At 37.4% G+C, this 17,219-nt stretch overlaps 1 protein-coding gene across 1 annotated transcript in view; it reads left to right on the top strand.

Annotated features, from left to right (window-relative positions):
- CPNE8 (copine 8) overlaps positions 1-17,219 on the top strand; it is a 195,622-nt gene that overhangs the window by 86,673 nt on the left and 91,730 nt on the right. Inside the window, exons 7-8 of the mRNA XM_079775534.1 lie at positions 8,394-8,457; positions 14,964-15,067. Of these exons, the coding sequence (XP_079631660.1) occupies positions 8,394-8,457; positions 14,964-15,067 (168 nt within the window). The remainder of the gene's footprint in view (positions 1-8,393; positions 8,458-14,963; positions 15,068-17,219) is intronic.

Raw genomic sequence — 17,219 nt, 5'->3', positions numbered from 1 at the left:
GTTGGGAAATATATTTTGTATAAAGCTTTTAAAATTTGTTGACTTGTATTGTGGCCTAACTTTCCCCTCCTGGGGAATTTTCCATGTGTCCTTGAGAAGAGTGTAAATTTTGTTGTTGGTTGAGTGATCTGTATATGTCCGTTCAATTAGTTTATAGTGTTGTTCAAGTCCTTCATTTTCTAACTGATATTATTTCCAGTGTTCTATCCATTGTTTAAAGTGAAGTATTGAAGTTTCCTGCTATTATTGTGTTGGTGTTGTATTAGCTTTTTTTAAACACACTCCTGGGTTTTTGTTTAATGCCATTTTGTTTATAAATTTTTTATATACAAAATACTAAGGTAGTAGAATGTTTCAAGTATTACTTTTATTATTGTGCAGTGCTAAGTATTCTCTCTTTCCTATTAGTTCTTTTTTTAAATAATGAATTTTTAAAAATGTTTTAAAAATTGACATTTGTCATTAGTGTCTAACCAAAATTTCTTGACCAATAAATGTGATATATTTCAGTAAATATTCTGTGACATAATATTTGATCAATTTTAGTAAATGTTCCATAAGTTAAAGCAAATTTGAAGTATGGGTAGAAATCACTGAGATGAAAAGATTCCTAGAGTGGTTGGTAGGCTGATTGTTCCAGGTGAAGTCAGGGAGGAATAAAACATTTGTTATGGATTCAGGGAATGAAAAATGTGACTCTATTGAAAGTGGTGGGAAAGATGAAACTAGAGACTTAACAGTGGCTGAATTTTATGAAGGTGATTATGTCCTAATTATTAAGTTTAAAATTACCTAGGATCTGTATAGAGCCACTGGAAGATGGAAGGCTTCATGATTAGCATTAATGACCAGATCAATCTGGCATCGTGGAGAGGATAAATTAAAGGAGTTCTAGCCTGAGACCAGTTAGGAACAAGAAAACGCCAGTAACCCAAGCAAAAGTGTAAAGGTATGAACTAAGGCAGTGGTAGCAGTAATGAGAAGTAGTATGAGTTATAGAAAAATTTTACAATTAGGAAAAAAATCAACTGTAACAATCAACAAAAAGCAAAACAAACCACATCAAATAAAAACAAGCCACCCAGTCTCTCAAAAGGCTTTTTATTCTTTGCACACTTAATTTTGGAAAGAATTACTCATCCTATCTAATAGAGAGGGAATATGCTAATTGACTGTCACACCCACACAAAGATGGCGGCGCCCACAGCCAATAAGGAGGGAATATGCTAATTCACTGCCACACCCTCAAAGATGGTGGCGCCCACAGCCACAAGATGGCAGCGCACAGTCCTCTCAGCCCCCCAGCCGCCCAGGGCTGGCCCGAGGCTCAGGCAAGCCTCGGATGTCAGCTGTCCAGCCATCCAGGGCCGGCCCGAGGGATGACCAAGCGACTAAACAAGCAGGCTGCGTGGGGTGACCAGGCCAGCGGGGGACTGTGAGGGGCGACCAGACTGGCAGGGGGCAGTTTGGGGTAACCAGACCAGCAGGGGGGGCTGTTGGGGGCAACCAGGCCAGCAGGGGGGGCAGTTGGGGGCGACCTAGCCGGCAGCAGGGGGCAGTTAGGGGTGATCAGGCCGGCACACAGAGGCAGTGAGGGGTGATCAGGCCGGCGGGGGGTGGGCAGTTAGGGGCGACCAGGCAGGCAGGCAGGCAGGTGAGCGATTAGGAGCCAGCGGTCCAGGATTGTGAGAGGGATCCCGGATTGGAGAGGGTGCAGGCTTGGCTGAGGGCCCCCCCCCCCCCGTGCATGAATTTTATGCACCGGGCCTCTAGTCTCTAATAATTCTCTTGAGATAAACCTTTAATTGTTTTGGGCTTGAGTTCTATTATTTTTTTTATATGTCACAAAATATCACAGTAAAAACAACTGTGGGAAACTTTTCAAAATTGAATTTTTGGGGATAACTTCCTACTTTGATATAATTTCAATTATACAGAAAATTTACTAGAGTTGTATCAGAAACTTCTGATGATCTTTACCCAGAATGTTTACTTTGAACAGATGTTAACTTTGTTTTATGGGCTTTATCATTTTCTCCCCCACCTCCATCCCTCACCTCTTCCTCTAATATTTTAGGTTTTGTTGTTTTTTCTGAACCATCTCAGAGTAAGTTGGAGACATTGTTGGAGATATTGTGCCCCATTTCCTCTAAATACCCGTGTATGTATTTCCTATAAGGATGCTCTCTTACATAGCCATAAATACGATGATCAAAACCAGGAAACTTCACAATGATACAATCATATTATCTAATCCACACTCCATATTCAAATTTCAACAGTGATTCCATTAATGTCCTAAAGCTATTTCCCCCCAATCTAAAGTTTAATCAAGAGTCACACATTGAATTTAGTTGTCCTGATTTTAGTCTCTTTTAACCTGGAAATACTTCTTTAGCTTGTCATTGTCTTTTCTTGCTTTACAATGTTTTAAATATAAACTTTATATTTTAGAATTGCTTTAGATTTATAGAAAAGTTACAAAGATAGTGCAGGGAGTTACTGTATATTCCTCATCCAGTTTCCACTAACATTAACATCTTACATTACTCTGGTACATTTGTCACAACTAGGAAACAAACATTGATATATTAGAATTAACTAAGCTCCAGACTTTATTTACATTTCACTGGTATTTCCATGAATGTCCTTTTTTTTGTTTCAGAATTCAGCTCAGGATATCATATTGCATTTAATCATCCTATCTCCCAGTATCTTCTGTTTTTTGACAATTTCTCAGACTTTCCTTGTTTTTGATGACCTTGTCAGTTTTAAGAACTACTAGTCAGATATTCTGAGAATGTCCCCCAATTTGGGATTGTCAGGTGTTTTTCCCCATGGTTAGATTGGGGTTTTGGATTTGGAGGGGAAGGACACAAAGGTGAAGTGCCTTCTTATTGCACCGTATCGGGGTACATGACATAAACATGACTTACCACTGGTGGTAGTAGCCTGGATCACTGGCCAAGGTAGTTTGCCAGGTTAAAATTGCTCCATATGATGGCATACTTTTTGTTTTGTAGTACAATCAGTTCTTTTTGTATATATTTTGGAGCTATAACTATAGATGCATACAGTACTGGTATCATATCTCCCTAATTAATTGAATCTTTTGTTATGACACAGTAACTATTTCTAGAAATATTTAAATTTAAAATCTGTATGTTTGCTATTAATGTATATACACTGGTTTTCATTAAGGTTAGTTTTCTCGCCCTGAGTATATCCATTCTTTTCTTTTGAATTTTCTGAAGCCTTAAATTTTGATGTCTGTTGTAAATTACTAATGGATAAGTTTTGTTACTATTTTTATATAGCGTGACAATTTTTGTTTCTGTTTTTATTTTTTTAATATTTTTTATTGATTTTAGAGGAAAGAGGAAGAGAGAAATAGAAACATCAGCGATGAGAGAGAATCATTGATCGGCTGCCTCCTGTACACCCCATACTAGGGGTTGAGCCCACAACCCCGGGCATGTGCCCTGACTGGGAATCAAGCTATGACCTCCTGCTTCATGGGTCGATGCTCAACCACTGAGCCACACCAGCTGGGCTCTCCAAATATTCTTGATTATTTTTATTGGCTTTTGCTAGTTACCCAGATTTCCATTTTTCTCTTTAAATATTAGTTATATCATACATATTTACATTTTGTATACTACGCATAATATTTCTGAAACTGGACACAGTGGGTTGGAGGCCGCCTGTCACTACTTGAACCAAATTAAACAGAGACAGGATTGAATCATATCTGAGCATTTATTCCAATAATTCCGGCAGTATGGGGGAGAGCAGTCGGTCACCCTGGAAATTCTACTCTGACCCCCGACTTGCCAGTTGGCTGATTGCATACACATGAGGGAAAAGTTAGCTATGGGCAGCTGTGAGCTACAAGTGTAACATGGAAAAGGGGAGGGTCAGGTCTGTGGTCCGGCCTTCAGGAGCTCCACGTTCTGAAACAAGGTGGCTAATCTTGTGTGATGTTACAAACAGCTCAGCCTGTTCCTGGGACCAGAGAATAGTCCGCATTCCTGAGTCAAACTCCTGGAGGGGGTCAGCATGGGGCACAGCAACCAAATCAGAGCGTGTCCTGTCCTTGGTCAAAATGTATTTCTTTCCTGAGTAATTGGCCTATGGAGGCATCTTATCTTTTTACAGCCTTGTTTCCTCCTCCAGTTTCCCAGGGTCTGTAAGAAAACCTCTTATCTATAGTTAGTAAGGTGAATAATTATTTAACATCGGTGGCTCTCTTCTTATTACATAGCCTTCCCCACTATCATTTCCAGTATTCTATGTCCATGTTTGATTCTGTAGTCGGATGTTTCTGGAGACTCTAACACATGGTACATTTTTCCTTCAGTATTTTGTAAATATATATTTAATGCTGAATGTGAGATTATTTTGAGATGTAGTTTTAAGGCAAGCTCTTCCAGAGAGGTTTTGCATTTACCAGGCACTTACGATCACTTGCATTTACTGAATTTTTGGTTAGAAGCTTTTATGACCATCTAGGTAGTAGAAATTAAGGCAGCAAGCCTGACTAAGGTCTGAATTACTAAGAGACATATTTTCCTCTTTTATTTATTTATTTATTTATTTATTTATTTATTTATTTATATTTTATTGATTTATTACAGTGAGGAAGAGAGAGGGATAGAGAGTTAGAAACATCGATGAGAGAGAAACATCGACGAGCTGCCTCCTGCACACCCCCTACTGGGGATGTGCCCACAACCAAGGTACATGCCCTTGACCGGAATCGAACCTGGGACCCTTCAGTCCGAAGGCCGACGCTCTATCCACTGAGCCAAACCTGTTTCGGCATATTTTCCTCTTTTATTGATCACCAGGTTTTCAGGCAGAGATTTATTTTGTACATACCTCCAAAGGGGTTGTTTATATCTAATAAATGCTACAATCAATCAGTCAATATAGTCATTGTGAGGGAAGCTTTATGCTGTGAGCTGGCCATATATTGAATTTCTCACCTTGTGAGTCTCCCTTCTTCCCTCCCCGCCCCCCCTTTTTGGGGGTCTTTTATCTTTATGCCCGAAGCAGCCATTAAAAAGAAGCCCAAGAGCAAACTCACCAAGTTCGCCTTTGCTTGTTTCCACTTCTGATTGGTTCTTACTTTCTTGCCTGGTTATCAAAGCCATTAGAAAAATTTTTGCAAATTGTAATCAGCATTTCAAAGTATTTCCAGGTGGTTGTTCAGTTAATGTTTAATTTGCCATAATGCCAAAAAAAAAATTGTGATTTCCACGCAGAAAGAAGAAAAAAAAGGTACAGTTGGATTAGAAAAATTAACTGAGAAATGCTGCTTGTTATATTGTAAGAAAAATGTACAAGGATAAATTAATTGATCTCTTAGTCATAAAGACCTGGAGAAAATGGAAGATCCTGACATTTACAGTTTCCCTAATGGGGAGTAAAGAGATAGAGGAAACGAGATTTTGTGATAGGCAGGTTCCTGCACAAGCTGGCATTTTTAGCTCAAGAAGGTGTGGTGCTCTCCAGAAGAAATTTTAGAATAGAAAGATAGAAAGGGTGGGGCAGTTTTAGAGTGAGTATAATTTCATTGATATATTCACAATTGAGAATATTTTAACTTTCCATTCTTCTACCTTGTTCCCAGTCAAGATACTAACACTGCAATCCCTGTATATGTGGAAATTAAGGGGCATGTATTTGTTGCCCACATGCTGGTACAAATAAAACTGTCAGTGATGGATACTATTTTTGAGAACAAAAACATCCATTGGGCTTTAATTTCACATATTTAGTTCCCAGGACAAACAGAAGAGTTGAACTATCATTTGTGAGAAAAGAAAAGAAGCATGAAATATACTATTGGGAACAAACATTGACCTTTGAAAAATTCTCTCTGACTTGTCCCTCATGTAAAGCAGGGAACCATGCACACACCTTGCATTTTCTTATTGAGCTTTTCTCTTAGTGTCAGCCAGAAGCTATGTGAACATAAATATACCACAGACATGTAAAAAGAAAATTGAATGGCAGTTGCAATTTGCTTAATTTTGCTTATGTTACACATTTTTCTTATACGTATGACCAATTGCTCTGTATAGATATTTAACTCTCTTGGTTTACAAGAGGTTTGTTCTCATGATTTTTGCTCTTATACAGCTTATAATCAACTTGAGAAAGCAAAGGAAAAGAATATATGATAGTAACAATTTAGGAATGATAAAATGCTTAACTGTAAGTGCAATGGGAGTGCAGAGAAGGCTGAGCTTTGTGTGAAATTGACTGGGATAAGGTTTCATAGAACAAATGGAATTTCATATGGAGATGTGGAAAGTTTGAGACAGGGTAGGGAATAGTTAAACACACTATGGTATGTCAGGGTGTGGGAATGGCAGAAAGACATAAGTGCAAATAAGTAACCATGTTGATGAAAGGAGAAAGAAATATGAAAACCAAGATTAGGATAGGTTTTAATTACATAATAGAAATATTAGTAACCACAGGAGATAGTGTTGTTATAGATTTATATCATATGTCATATTATCTAATATAATATTATATCATATTATATTATACTAGAAGCCTGGTGCACGAAATTCGTGCACAGAGGGGGGTTGTCCCTCAGCCCAACCTGTACCTTCTCCAATCTGGGACCCCTGGAGGGATGTCCGACTGCCCGTTAAATGGGCAGTCGGACATCCCTCTCACAATCCAGGACTGCTGGCTCCCAACTGCTTGCCTGCCTTCCTTCCTGATTGCCCCTAACCACTTCTGCCTGCCAGCCTGATCACCTCCTAACCACTCCACTGCCAGCCTGTTTGCCCCCAACTTCCCTCCTCTGCTGGCCTGGTCACCCCTAACTGCCCTCTCCTGCAGGGTTGATCACCTCCAACTGCCCTCCCTTGCAAGCCTGGTCTCTCTCAACTGCCCTCCCTTGCAGGCTGGGTGCCTCCCAACTGCCCTCTCCTGCTGGCCATCTTGTGTCCACATGGGGGCAGGATCTTTGACCACATGGGGCAGCTATATTGTGTGTTGCAGTGATGATCAATCTGCATATTACTCTTTTATTAGACAGGATAGAGGCCTGGTACAGGGGTGGGGGCCAGCTGGTTTGCCCTGAAGGGTGTCCCTGATCAGGGTGGGGTTCCCTTGAGGTGTGGGGCTGCCTGAGCGAGGGGCCTGTGGTGGTTTGCAGGACAGCCACGCCCCCTGGCAACCCAAGTGGAGGCCCTGGTATCTGGAATTTATTTTCCTTCTACAATTGAAACTTTGTAGCCTGGAGCGGAGCCAAGCCTGGGGCTCCCTCCACAGCGGCAGCCATTTGTGTTGGGGTTATAATTGAAACTTTGTTGCCTTAAGCGGGTGGGCCCAGCCAGGCTGTGCGGAAAGCTTTGCTTCCCCTGTTGCCGGTGGCAACCCTGGCCTGCTCTCTCAAGCTCCATTCTGCCGCCATTTGTTTGAATTTGTTTACCTTCTATAATTGAAACTTTGTAGCTTGAGTGGAGGCTTAGGCCTGCAACGGCTGGCGGAAAGCTTGTTTCCCTCTGTTGCCTGGGAAACCTTGCTCTCGGTGGCTGTAGCCATCTTGGTTTGGTTTATTTGCATACTCGCCCTGATTGACTGGTGGGCGTGGCTTGGGCTGGTGGGCGTGGCTTGTGTGTAGCGGAGGTATGGTCAATTTGCATATTTGTCTATTATTAGGTAGGATTAAATACTAGAGGCCTGGTGCACGGAAATTCATATACTGGGGAGAGGGGGAGTCCTTCAGCCCGCAGTCCGGGACCCCTCAGGGGATGTCCACCTGCCAACTTAGGCCCACTCCCCGGGGAGTTGGGCCTAAGCTGGCAGGTGGACATCCCTCTGGCAGCCGGGGAGCCCTTGGGGAATGTCTGACTGACGGCTTAGGCCTGCCCATCAGTTGGACATCCTTAGCACTGCTGAGGAGGCGGGAGAGGCTCCTGCCACCACTGTTGTGCTCGCAGCCATCAGGTTTGTGGCTGAGCGGAGCTCCCCCTGTGGGAGCACACTGACCACCAGGGGGCAGCTCCTGCATTGAGCATCTGCCCCCTGGTGATCAGTGCGTGTCATAGCGACCAGTCGTTCCTGGTTTTTCTGCCGATAGGGTCAATTTGCCTATTACCCTTTTATTATATAAAATGTTAGATAATATGAAGCTACTGAAGATTCTTGTGCAGAGAACTGACATGTTGAATGCGATAAAAATTTAGCTTCATCAGGATGTGTGTATATATAGGATAAACTCAATGCTGGAACTGGGAATATATTTTGTTAGGAAAGAGCCCACCTATTAGTAATACTCTCTTTATTTGGTTGTACAAATATTAAATATATAATATTGTAAATATAAAATATTAATGTATATAAATATATTTTTGCTGTTTTAGAGGAATTCCAGGGAAGAAATGTGGCACTATCATACTTACAGCAGAGGAATTAAACTGTTGCAGGGTAAGTAAATTTCTTTGGTTTAAATTGTGTTACCAACACTAACTTTAAATAATATTTCTGAAAATCTACATAAATGCTTAACTTGAGTAATTGTAGCAAATTTAATTGAAAGTATGTGTTAAATTAATTCATAACTCATTAAATATCACTTTAGACACTTAGTACTTTAACCAGAGAGACTCTATTCTGTAGTCCCCAAAGAATAATCAGTTAGTTCAATGATCTTTTTATAGGATAGAAAATTTCCAAATAAAACCTAATGTCATTATCTTTTGGGAGGGGCATTAATATAAGGAATTGTCAGTTGTACCAATCAGTTCAGTTCTTGCAAAAATTTTGAAGATTTATGTGTGACTTTGAAGGAATATTTCTAGTCGTTTGACCTTGTCCCTTTTGCATGACATACCTGTGTTTCCCTATTTCTAATTGAATTAATTCAGAATATATACAGTCTCGTCTTTCATCCACATTTGAAGGAAGGACCGACTACCACTCCAACTAGGAACAAGTGCATAGTCAGTATTTTTAGAAAGCTGCTATTTTTAGCCGTGATTTGCTGATACAGCCATTGACTCATGTTCAATGATTTCATTGTTGTCAAGATGAGCTGAGAGCATGACACTCCACACTGGAAGTAATGATGGCTCTGAATCAGAAGTCAGTGCTGTCTGTTCAGAGTGGCCCAGTGGGTCCCTGGGAATTGTTATTTTGGGGGAAAAGAAATTATGTTTCAGTACTCCTTATTTACAATGTTTGCTTCATGATTTTATGAACAGAAGCTCCCCCAAAGTACCAAAACTTAATACTTTGACATTGGCTGTAGTTTTTATACAGAGAGCTATTAATTAGTATCTGAGTTTTTCACTCTAATCCCCAGAGGTTTTGTGTGTGTGTGTGTGGTGTGTTTTTTTTTTTTTTAAGATAATCACTATGGCTTTATATACGTAAGTACGAATATAAAGGCAATATGGTCAGAAAAACCTCATATTACTTGTCTGCAACTGCTAGAAACTGAGCATTTCAATTAACTATGCACCTTTGGGACTCTGGGGGCTGGGATAGTGAAGTAACAAAAGGAAAGTATAATAAGAGGCTTGTGGAGATAATTAAACAAGAATATTAGAATTTAAGCAGTTAGAAATGCATTCAAATGGAGGCCTTCCTATTCTTTTCCCTTATTCTTTGTCTTTATTCCCTGGGCAGGTCACAGCCACCTCAGTTTCAGTTCTCTCATGTGTAAAATGCCAGAAACTACTTACAGTATAATGCTGTAAAAGACCATCTGACTGAACCGGGTTTGGTTTTGCTAGTAATTTGTACTTTGGCTTATTAAGTCACTTGATTGCTCTGAGTTTCACTTTTCATATTTGCAAGGGGCGGTGGGGGGCTGGGGAGGGAGCCAAACATTTGAACAGGTAACTAGAATATTTTTTAAAAATTTCCCATCTCTGAAAATTGACTACTGTATCATTAAATCTGAAAATATAATGTATATGAAAGCATTTTATGTATCCTAAAATACCTTACAAAAATACTGCAGTTATTTAAATGCAGAAATAATACCCAACCTATTTTTTAGTTAAACTGGCACAATCATTTCTTTTGATGATATCATCTAATCATCTATTACACTTCTTGTCTCTGAATTTCTTTATGTATATGCTGATAATGAGTTTTGTATAATGACAGAGGAAAGAGAAAAAGAAGTTCCGGGTCGATAAGATACTTGTTCTTTATAGTGACATTAACATGCTATTTTGTCAAAATCTGATATTGAGGTGATTTTGTATAAATATGCCAATGAACACATTATTATTCATCTACTTCAAAAGAAAATCAAGATACTGAGGCATATATTGCGTATGGCCAGGCTGCATCTTATATTTCTTCCTCTTTCAATTCTATAGTTTTGCTTGGAAAACAGGAAAATCTTCTAAAGCTTCCATGTAAATGAAGTGGAATCTGTTATTTAGCAATCTAGAGCGTTTTTACCACTTTCTGTAAAGTTTTTTAAGAACATCTGGAATTACCTTTCAATAAGTAAACACATATTTCTCATACTTAGAAATTATAGATCTGATATTTTAAAAATATTATTTAAAATATTGATCTAGCCTGGCCGGTGTTGCTCAGTGGTTGAGCATTGACCTAGGAACCGGGAGGTCACAGTTCATTCCCAGTCAGGGCACATGCCTGGGTTGTGGGCTCAATCCCCAGTGTGGGACGTGCAGTAGGCAGCTGATCAATGATTCTCTCCCATCATTGATGTTTCTCTCTCTCTCTCCCTCTCTCTTCCTTTCTGAAATCAATAAAAATATGTTTTTTAAAAAGTTTAAAATATTGATCTAATTTCATCTTATGTATATTCTGTGTTCTGATTCTTAGCTATGGCCTTATTGATAATCAACATCATTATTAATATGTATAAACCTTGAAATATCATTTCATTACTATGCACATATAATAGAACAAATATATTCAAAGAAATGTTCATAGTTACTTCAGAAGAGACAATGCCTTTAAAATTTATCTTATAGGGTACTTTAAAAATATTTAGAATTTTGAATGAAATACTTTAGTTCACATTTCACACTGTATGAATTGACTTTTTTTTAAAACACATCATCTGTCATTAACTTGAGAATAAGCTTATGAGTCAGGATACCTGAATTTGAGTCTTCTCTCTTTCACAGATGAGTGAGGTTATGTTCTTGGAGCTTTAATTTATTTATTTGGAAAATTCTGATATTCTTAATTTTTTTCAAATTTTCAATTACAGTTTACATTCAATATTATTCTATATTAGTTTCAGAACTACAGCAAAGTGGTTAAAATGCTTATATTCTTTTTTTATAATATTTTTTCATATATTTTTATTGATTTCAGAGAGGAAGGGAAAGGGAGAGAGAGAGAGAAACATCAATGCTGAGAATCATTGATCAGCTGCCTCTTGCATGCCCCCTCCTGGAGATCAGGCCTGCAATCCGAGCATGTGCCCTTGACTGGAATCAAACCCAGGACCCTTCAGTCCACAGGCCAACACTTTATCCACTGAGCCAAACCAGCTAGGGCAAAATGCTGATATTCTTAACACCTCCCAGATGGCTCTTCTGCAGGGAAAACAAAAGCATCATTTGAGTGAAGTGTAAACCATAGCTTACAAGTAACTTGAAATTATCCACAAAGAATATTTTTTATTCTGATTGAATGCTTCAACAATATTGTACAAATGTGCTAGTCTCAGAAATGGAAGCTTGGAATACAATGGGGAGAAAAACAAACAACCTTGGGCCTTGTCTTTAATGAATACAGCTTGTGGGAAATGCAGACAGCTTGTGGGAAATACAGATGACTGTGCAGGTAAATATGTCATGATGTTTACTAAGTGAACAAGTATATTATAAGAAAGACAAAGGAAAATCTAACTTATAAGAGGGAGGATGTCATGTGGGCCTCTGTGAACAAATGACATGTAAGCTAAGCCCTGAGGAATGGTTTACCAGCTGCACGGTAAGAATTCCTGCAGTGTGCACAGCTTGCATAAGATCCTAAGGAGGGAAAGGAGTGTGTCTGGTGTTTGGTGACAAGGGCCTAGGAGTGGGGAATGATTGAGGTAAAACTTTGCCAGATGAAGGTGGAAAAGGCAACTCAGAGCCCTTTTGGTGTTCAGCTTCGTTCATTCATTCATTATTCATTCATTCAGTTAGTTAATCCTCACCTGAGGATACTTTTTCCATTGATTTTTAGAGAGAGTGGAAGGGAGGAGGAGACACAGAGAGAGAAACATCGATGAGAGAGAAACATAGATTGGTTGCCTCTTGCATGATCCCCAACCAGGACTGGGGATGAAGCCTGCAACCGAGGTACATGCCCTTGATCCAAAGACCCTTCAGTTGGCTGTCTGATGCTCTATCCACTGAGCTAAACTGGCTAGGGCTGGTGTTCAGCTTTGTAGACCATTTTAAGAGTCTGTTTATCTGAAATACAGGAGAAAGCTGTGAGGCATTTTTGTTATGTACAGAATTATTTCTTTCACGTTTTAAGAACATGTCTACTAAATGAAGAATGGATTGGATAGGTCCAAGAGAGGAAGAGGGAGAAAGGAATCAATGCCACACTGTACAAGTCTGGGTGAGAGAGGAGGTGGGCTTGGACTAGAGTGGTGGCAGTGTAGCTGAAGCGAAAATTTGAGGAAAGTTTTAGACTCAGAATGTTACAACTTGGTGAAGAAATGTGTAAAGGGCAAGGAAAAGGGAGAAATTGAGAACAACTTCTTGATCACTTGGGTGAATGATGAACCACTAATTGAGCTGGGAAAATTATAGGAGAAGCAAGTTAGATTTGAACTTGTTAGAAATGACTGTGAAATATTCAAGTAGATTTCTTCAATAGGAAGTTTGTTATACTGGTGTGGAGTATTGAAGAAAAGTTTGAAAATTCTCTCAGGTGGCACTAAGCATAAGAGATTAAAAAAACACACACACACCTTTGCAATGATGCCTGTATATTTCTGAAAATAAGTAAATGCTTGGATTTTTTCCTTATAAATTAGATACCTTTTGTGCTTGTTACAGATGAAACCCCTCTATGTTATTAACCTGAATAATAGCAAAATATATTTTTTCCTAAATTTATGTAATTTGATACATTGAAAGAAATCTTTCTTTTGAATTGGTTATTCATTTAGTAAGCCTTAAGGAATATAATTTGAAAAATTACAGCTTGGTATTACATTCACCAATGATGATGTGAAAATTTATTTTTTAATAATACTTGATCTCTTTGAAGCTTAATTCACAACCAGTTTGAAATATACACATTTTATTGATCTATTAATGCATTTCAAGTATATCAGAATGTTTTCTGGGAGTTTGTGTTTTGATTCAGGTGCTTTGGGAAAATATCTTCAAGGGGCTATTTATTTTTCTGTGGCAAGAACAATGTCCTCCTCCCATGTTATTAGAAAACTACTCTCACCCAAGGCAATGTAATATATAGGAAGATGAAAGGGCATTCGAAACAAATAACGCAAAACAAAACAAAACCCCAGCCCTTTCTTCTCAATTTGACTTTATAGTTTGATCATCCAGATGATTCTCTCACTACTTCCTTAATGGATGGTATATCAATTTTTAAACTTTAAACCTTAGATTTGAAAAGTGATCATGGTTGAGGAACTTGAGTTATTAATGATGTTCCCATTGTTCTTGCCTGTGTTCCCCTTGTAATTTTCTTTGAAATGTATATTGTAACTATACCTGCTTAGAAGCATAATACCTGCTTTAATATGAGTATTCCTCTGGTAGAAGATATCACATCTATTCTAAATAACAAAGTAAAATGACACTCTTTCGATACTTTGGAAAATGAGAAATCTAGACCTATAAACTTCTCTGAATATTGCTTGAGAAATGTTTGTTAAGTAAGCATATCAGTGAATGAATGAAAAACAGAGAGCATCATCTCTGGTATAGTGTTCTGGAACTACCAAAAGGAAATAATGAGAATTTAAGTAGATGCTTAATCAGTATTGCTGGACTCTGCAAAGAAGTGGTGAATAAGAAAGTGCCTTTTTAGTCATTGTTAACATTTTCATCAAATAGGATTTGAAACTATAACCTCTTGATGTAATCTGAATTACTTTGACCCTCTACCTCTTTCCAAAATTGTTAGCATTTCCTTTCAGTTAAAAAAGCAAACAAACCAAAATAGTAATTTTATTCTTAAAATGGATACATATTTTCTACTTCATTAAAAAGCTTACACTACATGATTGAATAATGGTTTATTACACCCCAGTTTGTTTAACTTTAAGCTAAATCATGTAGATTATGAATGCTTGAGTTTATAAACTGATAAAAATGATTGGTTTGGCATAGTGATTAACATGCTACATATTTAATTTAAATTACAAATGAAAATTGAAGGTGCTTTGTTTTTCTTGAGGTCCAATGCAATGTAAATTATTTTAAAATGTAGTTATTGAGATATTGTGGAGCACTCTGTATAATTAAGAAAAAAACTTTTCCCCCCCTCCAGATAGTAAACTATATGGTCAGAGTCTGGATCTGTCTTGTTCCTCATGTAATCATCTAATACATCTTAACATCCAATACATGATAGATACTTAGTAGATATTTAATAAATATTTCCTCAGGAATTTAAAACATGCTTATGTTCTAAAAAAGTATAATTGAATAATGGAGATATGAATGAAGATTTGTATTATGATATTGGATACCTAGAGTTATCTAGCTTAATATCACTTTTCAGAGGAAAATTGTTACAGATTTTAAAGTTATAGTTTTGTGACTAGAACAAACACAAAGTCAAGTTTTCAGTCTCATGGTCCTTTAAAGCAATTTTATGTTGTCTGGAATTCTCACACACTTGGCCATTTGCATGAAAATTTCAAATTTATTTTCTTCTCAAGACTTATTTGTGATCTGGAGTTTCTGGTTATTTGTAATCCAGATTTTGAGCTATTATATTTATTTTGTTTTCAGGATGCTGTTCTGATGCAATTTTGTGCTAACAAGTTGGACAAGAAGGACTTCTTTGGAAAATCAGATCCTTTTCTTGTGTTTTATCGAAGTAATGAAGATGGCAGGTAGATTTATATTTTATGCATTTTAACACTAAAATAAGGATGCTATTTGAATTATTTATCTCAGAGAAGCTCATTAAATTGATAAACAGAGGATAATATTTTTATTTTAAAAATTGATGTGATTTTCCATCTCAATAATTGTGCATCACTTTCTAAGCATTTCATATGTTCTGTTTGATATTTAAAATGAATGATTTTCAGCTTCATGGAAACATTTCCTCATTACTTTTTATAAAATTATAATGTTGTCTTAATAGTATGGAAGCATCATATTTTTGTAGACATATGATGTGCCTTGTTATAAACTTTATTTTCTTAGAGAATGAAATGGACATTATGGGTTCATTTTTTTATACTACAGAGTTGTTGTTGTTTTTCAATAATATCTAACATTCAGTAAAACTTTTTATTACATTCCAGTAATTTGAATATTTTTAGCAGTCATTATTAGACTGGTTTCTATTTGGTTTGCAAATGTATCCATGGGTTATAGAGTGTAATACATATGACTCTACCACTAAATACATTTTGTTTTCTTTTATTCATATTGTAATGTCAGTATTTGTGGGAAAGTTCGTCAGTTAAAATTACAGGCTAAGTTTTTGTTGCTATGGTTTAAATCATGACGCTACTACTTAATAGCTGTGGGACCATCGGCAAGTTTTTTAAGCCATGTGAAACTCAGTCTTCTCATCTGTAAATGGACTAATAATCACATCTACCTCATAGGGTTATTGGGAGTATTACATGGGCTACTATGCAAAAAAACATTTAGAAGCTTGCCTATAACATAAGAATAATTTAAATGTTAGCTGCTGTTGTTATTATTTTCTACTAAGGTGTTTTTTATATTGTTTTTCTTAACTATGCATAATAAAATATTAGCTAAAGAGAGAACATCATTTAATGAGAAAAATTAGGGACTGGAATGAAAAAAACAACAATACCTGTCAATAGTGCTACACTTATAAATATAATCCTATATAATAAAAGCCTAATATGCTAAGTGTCCAGTCCTCCAGTCGGCCATTCAACCAATCAAAGCATAATATGCTAATTACTAAGGCCACTCAACCGCTCGCTATGATGTGCACTGACCACCAGGGGGCAGACGCTCCAACCAGTAGGTTAGCTTGCTTCTGGGGTCTGGCTGATCAGGACTGAGCAAGACGGGCCGGACATGCCCTGGAGCCCTCCCACGGTCCCTCCCCGGCTAGCCAACCTCCCGCGTTCCTCTCCAGCCCCTATCATGCACTATTGGGGTCCCTCGGCCTGGCCTGCACCCTCTTGTAATCCAGGCTGAGAGAGCCCCCCAAGTGCACAAATTTCGTGCACCGGGCCTCTAGTTATATAATATGTTAATGCTATGTAATAAATATACAAAATGTTACATAAAAATAAAAAGTTTGTTATTTAAATGAATACATTGGCCAGTAGAAAATGATGCTTTTCTTATTGTGGGATTTTTTTGATGCAGATACTTGCCACTTCTGGGCTATCATGGCATCGTATTATTAAATTTTGCATACTTCTCTTCTGTTTTGGTGTTTAGGATGTCAGAGTAACATTTGCATTTGAACACCGATTTTATCCATGTGAAAAATATTGGACAATAAAGAAAAGAATCATATTTGCCAGTCGTTTTGAAGATAGAGAAAAATGAAAGAATGAGCTCAAAATTTCTTGAATCACAATGTTCTTTTGTTTCCTCTTGTCTGAATTACTTGTTTCTTGAGTTTTCTATTTTTATTCTTCTAGTTTTCTTTATTGATAAAGATTAGTTATACATTTCAATCTATCACACATTTAGTGCTACTGGTGTGAGTTACATTGCAGGAATTTATTATGCTTGTCTGAATGATAACTTAGTCATTAAATAAAATCTCAATATTAAGGAATTAAAGTGCATGCAACTAATAAAATATCTCAAATTATTTAAAAAACAACTATTACTAAAATTTGATAAATTTCATTTTAGAAAATTTCCCACATATATTGGGTGTCCAAAAAATGTATACATATACTTTGAATAACTATAAAGGCAAAGTTTACTAAAATGCATTTAATTTTCAAAATTGAGCTATCAGCTATTGAAGTGTATATACATGTTTTGGGACACCCTGTATTTACACACATAAAACTAGTTCACCAG

Source organism: Cnephaeus nilssonii (genome assembly GCF_951640355.1).
Source record: "Cnephaeus nilssonii genome assembly, chromosome: 6".
NCBI lineage: Eukaryota > Metazoa > Chordata > Mammalia > Chiroptera > Vespertilionidae > Cnephaeus > Cnephaeus nilssonii.
This window is presented reverse-complemented; position numbering and strand designations above follow the sequence as displayed.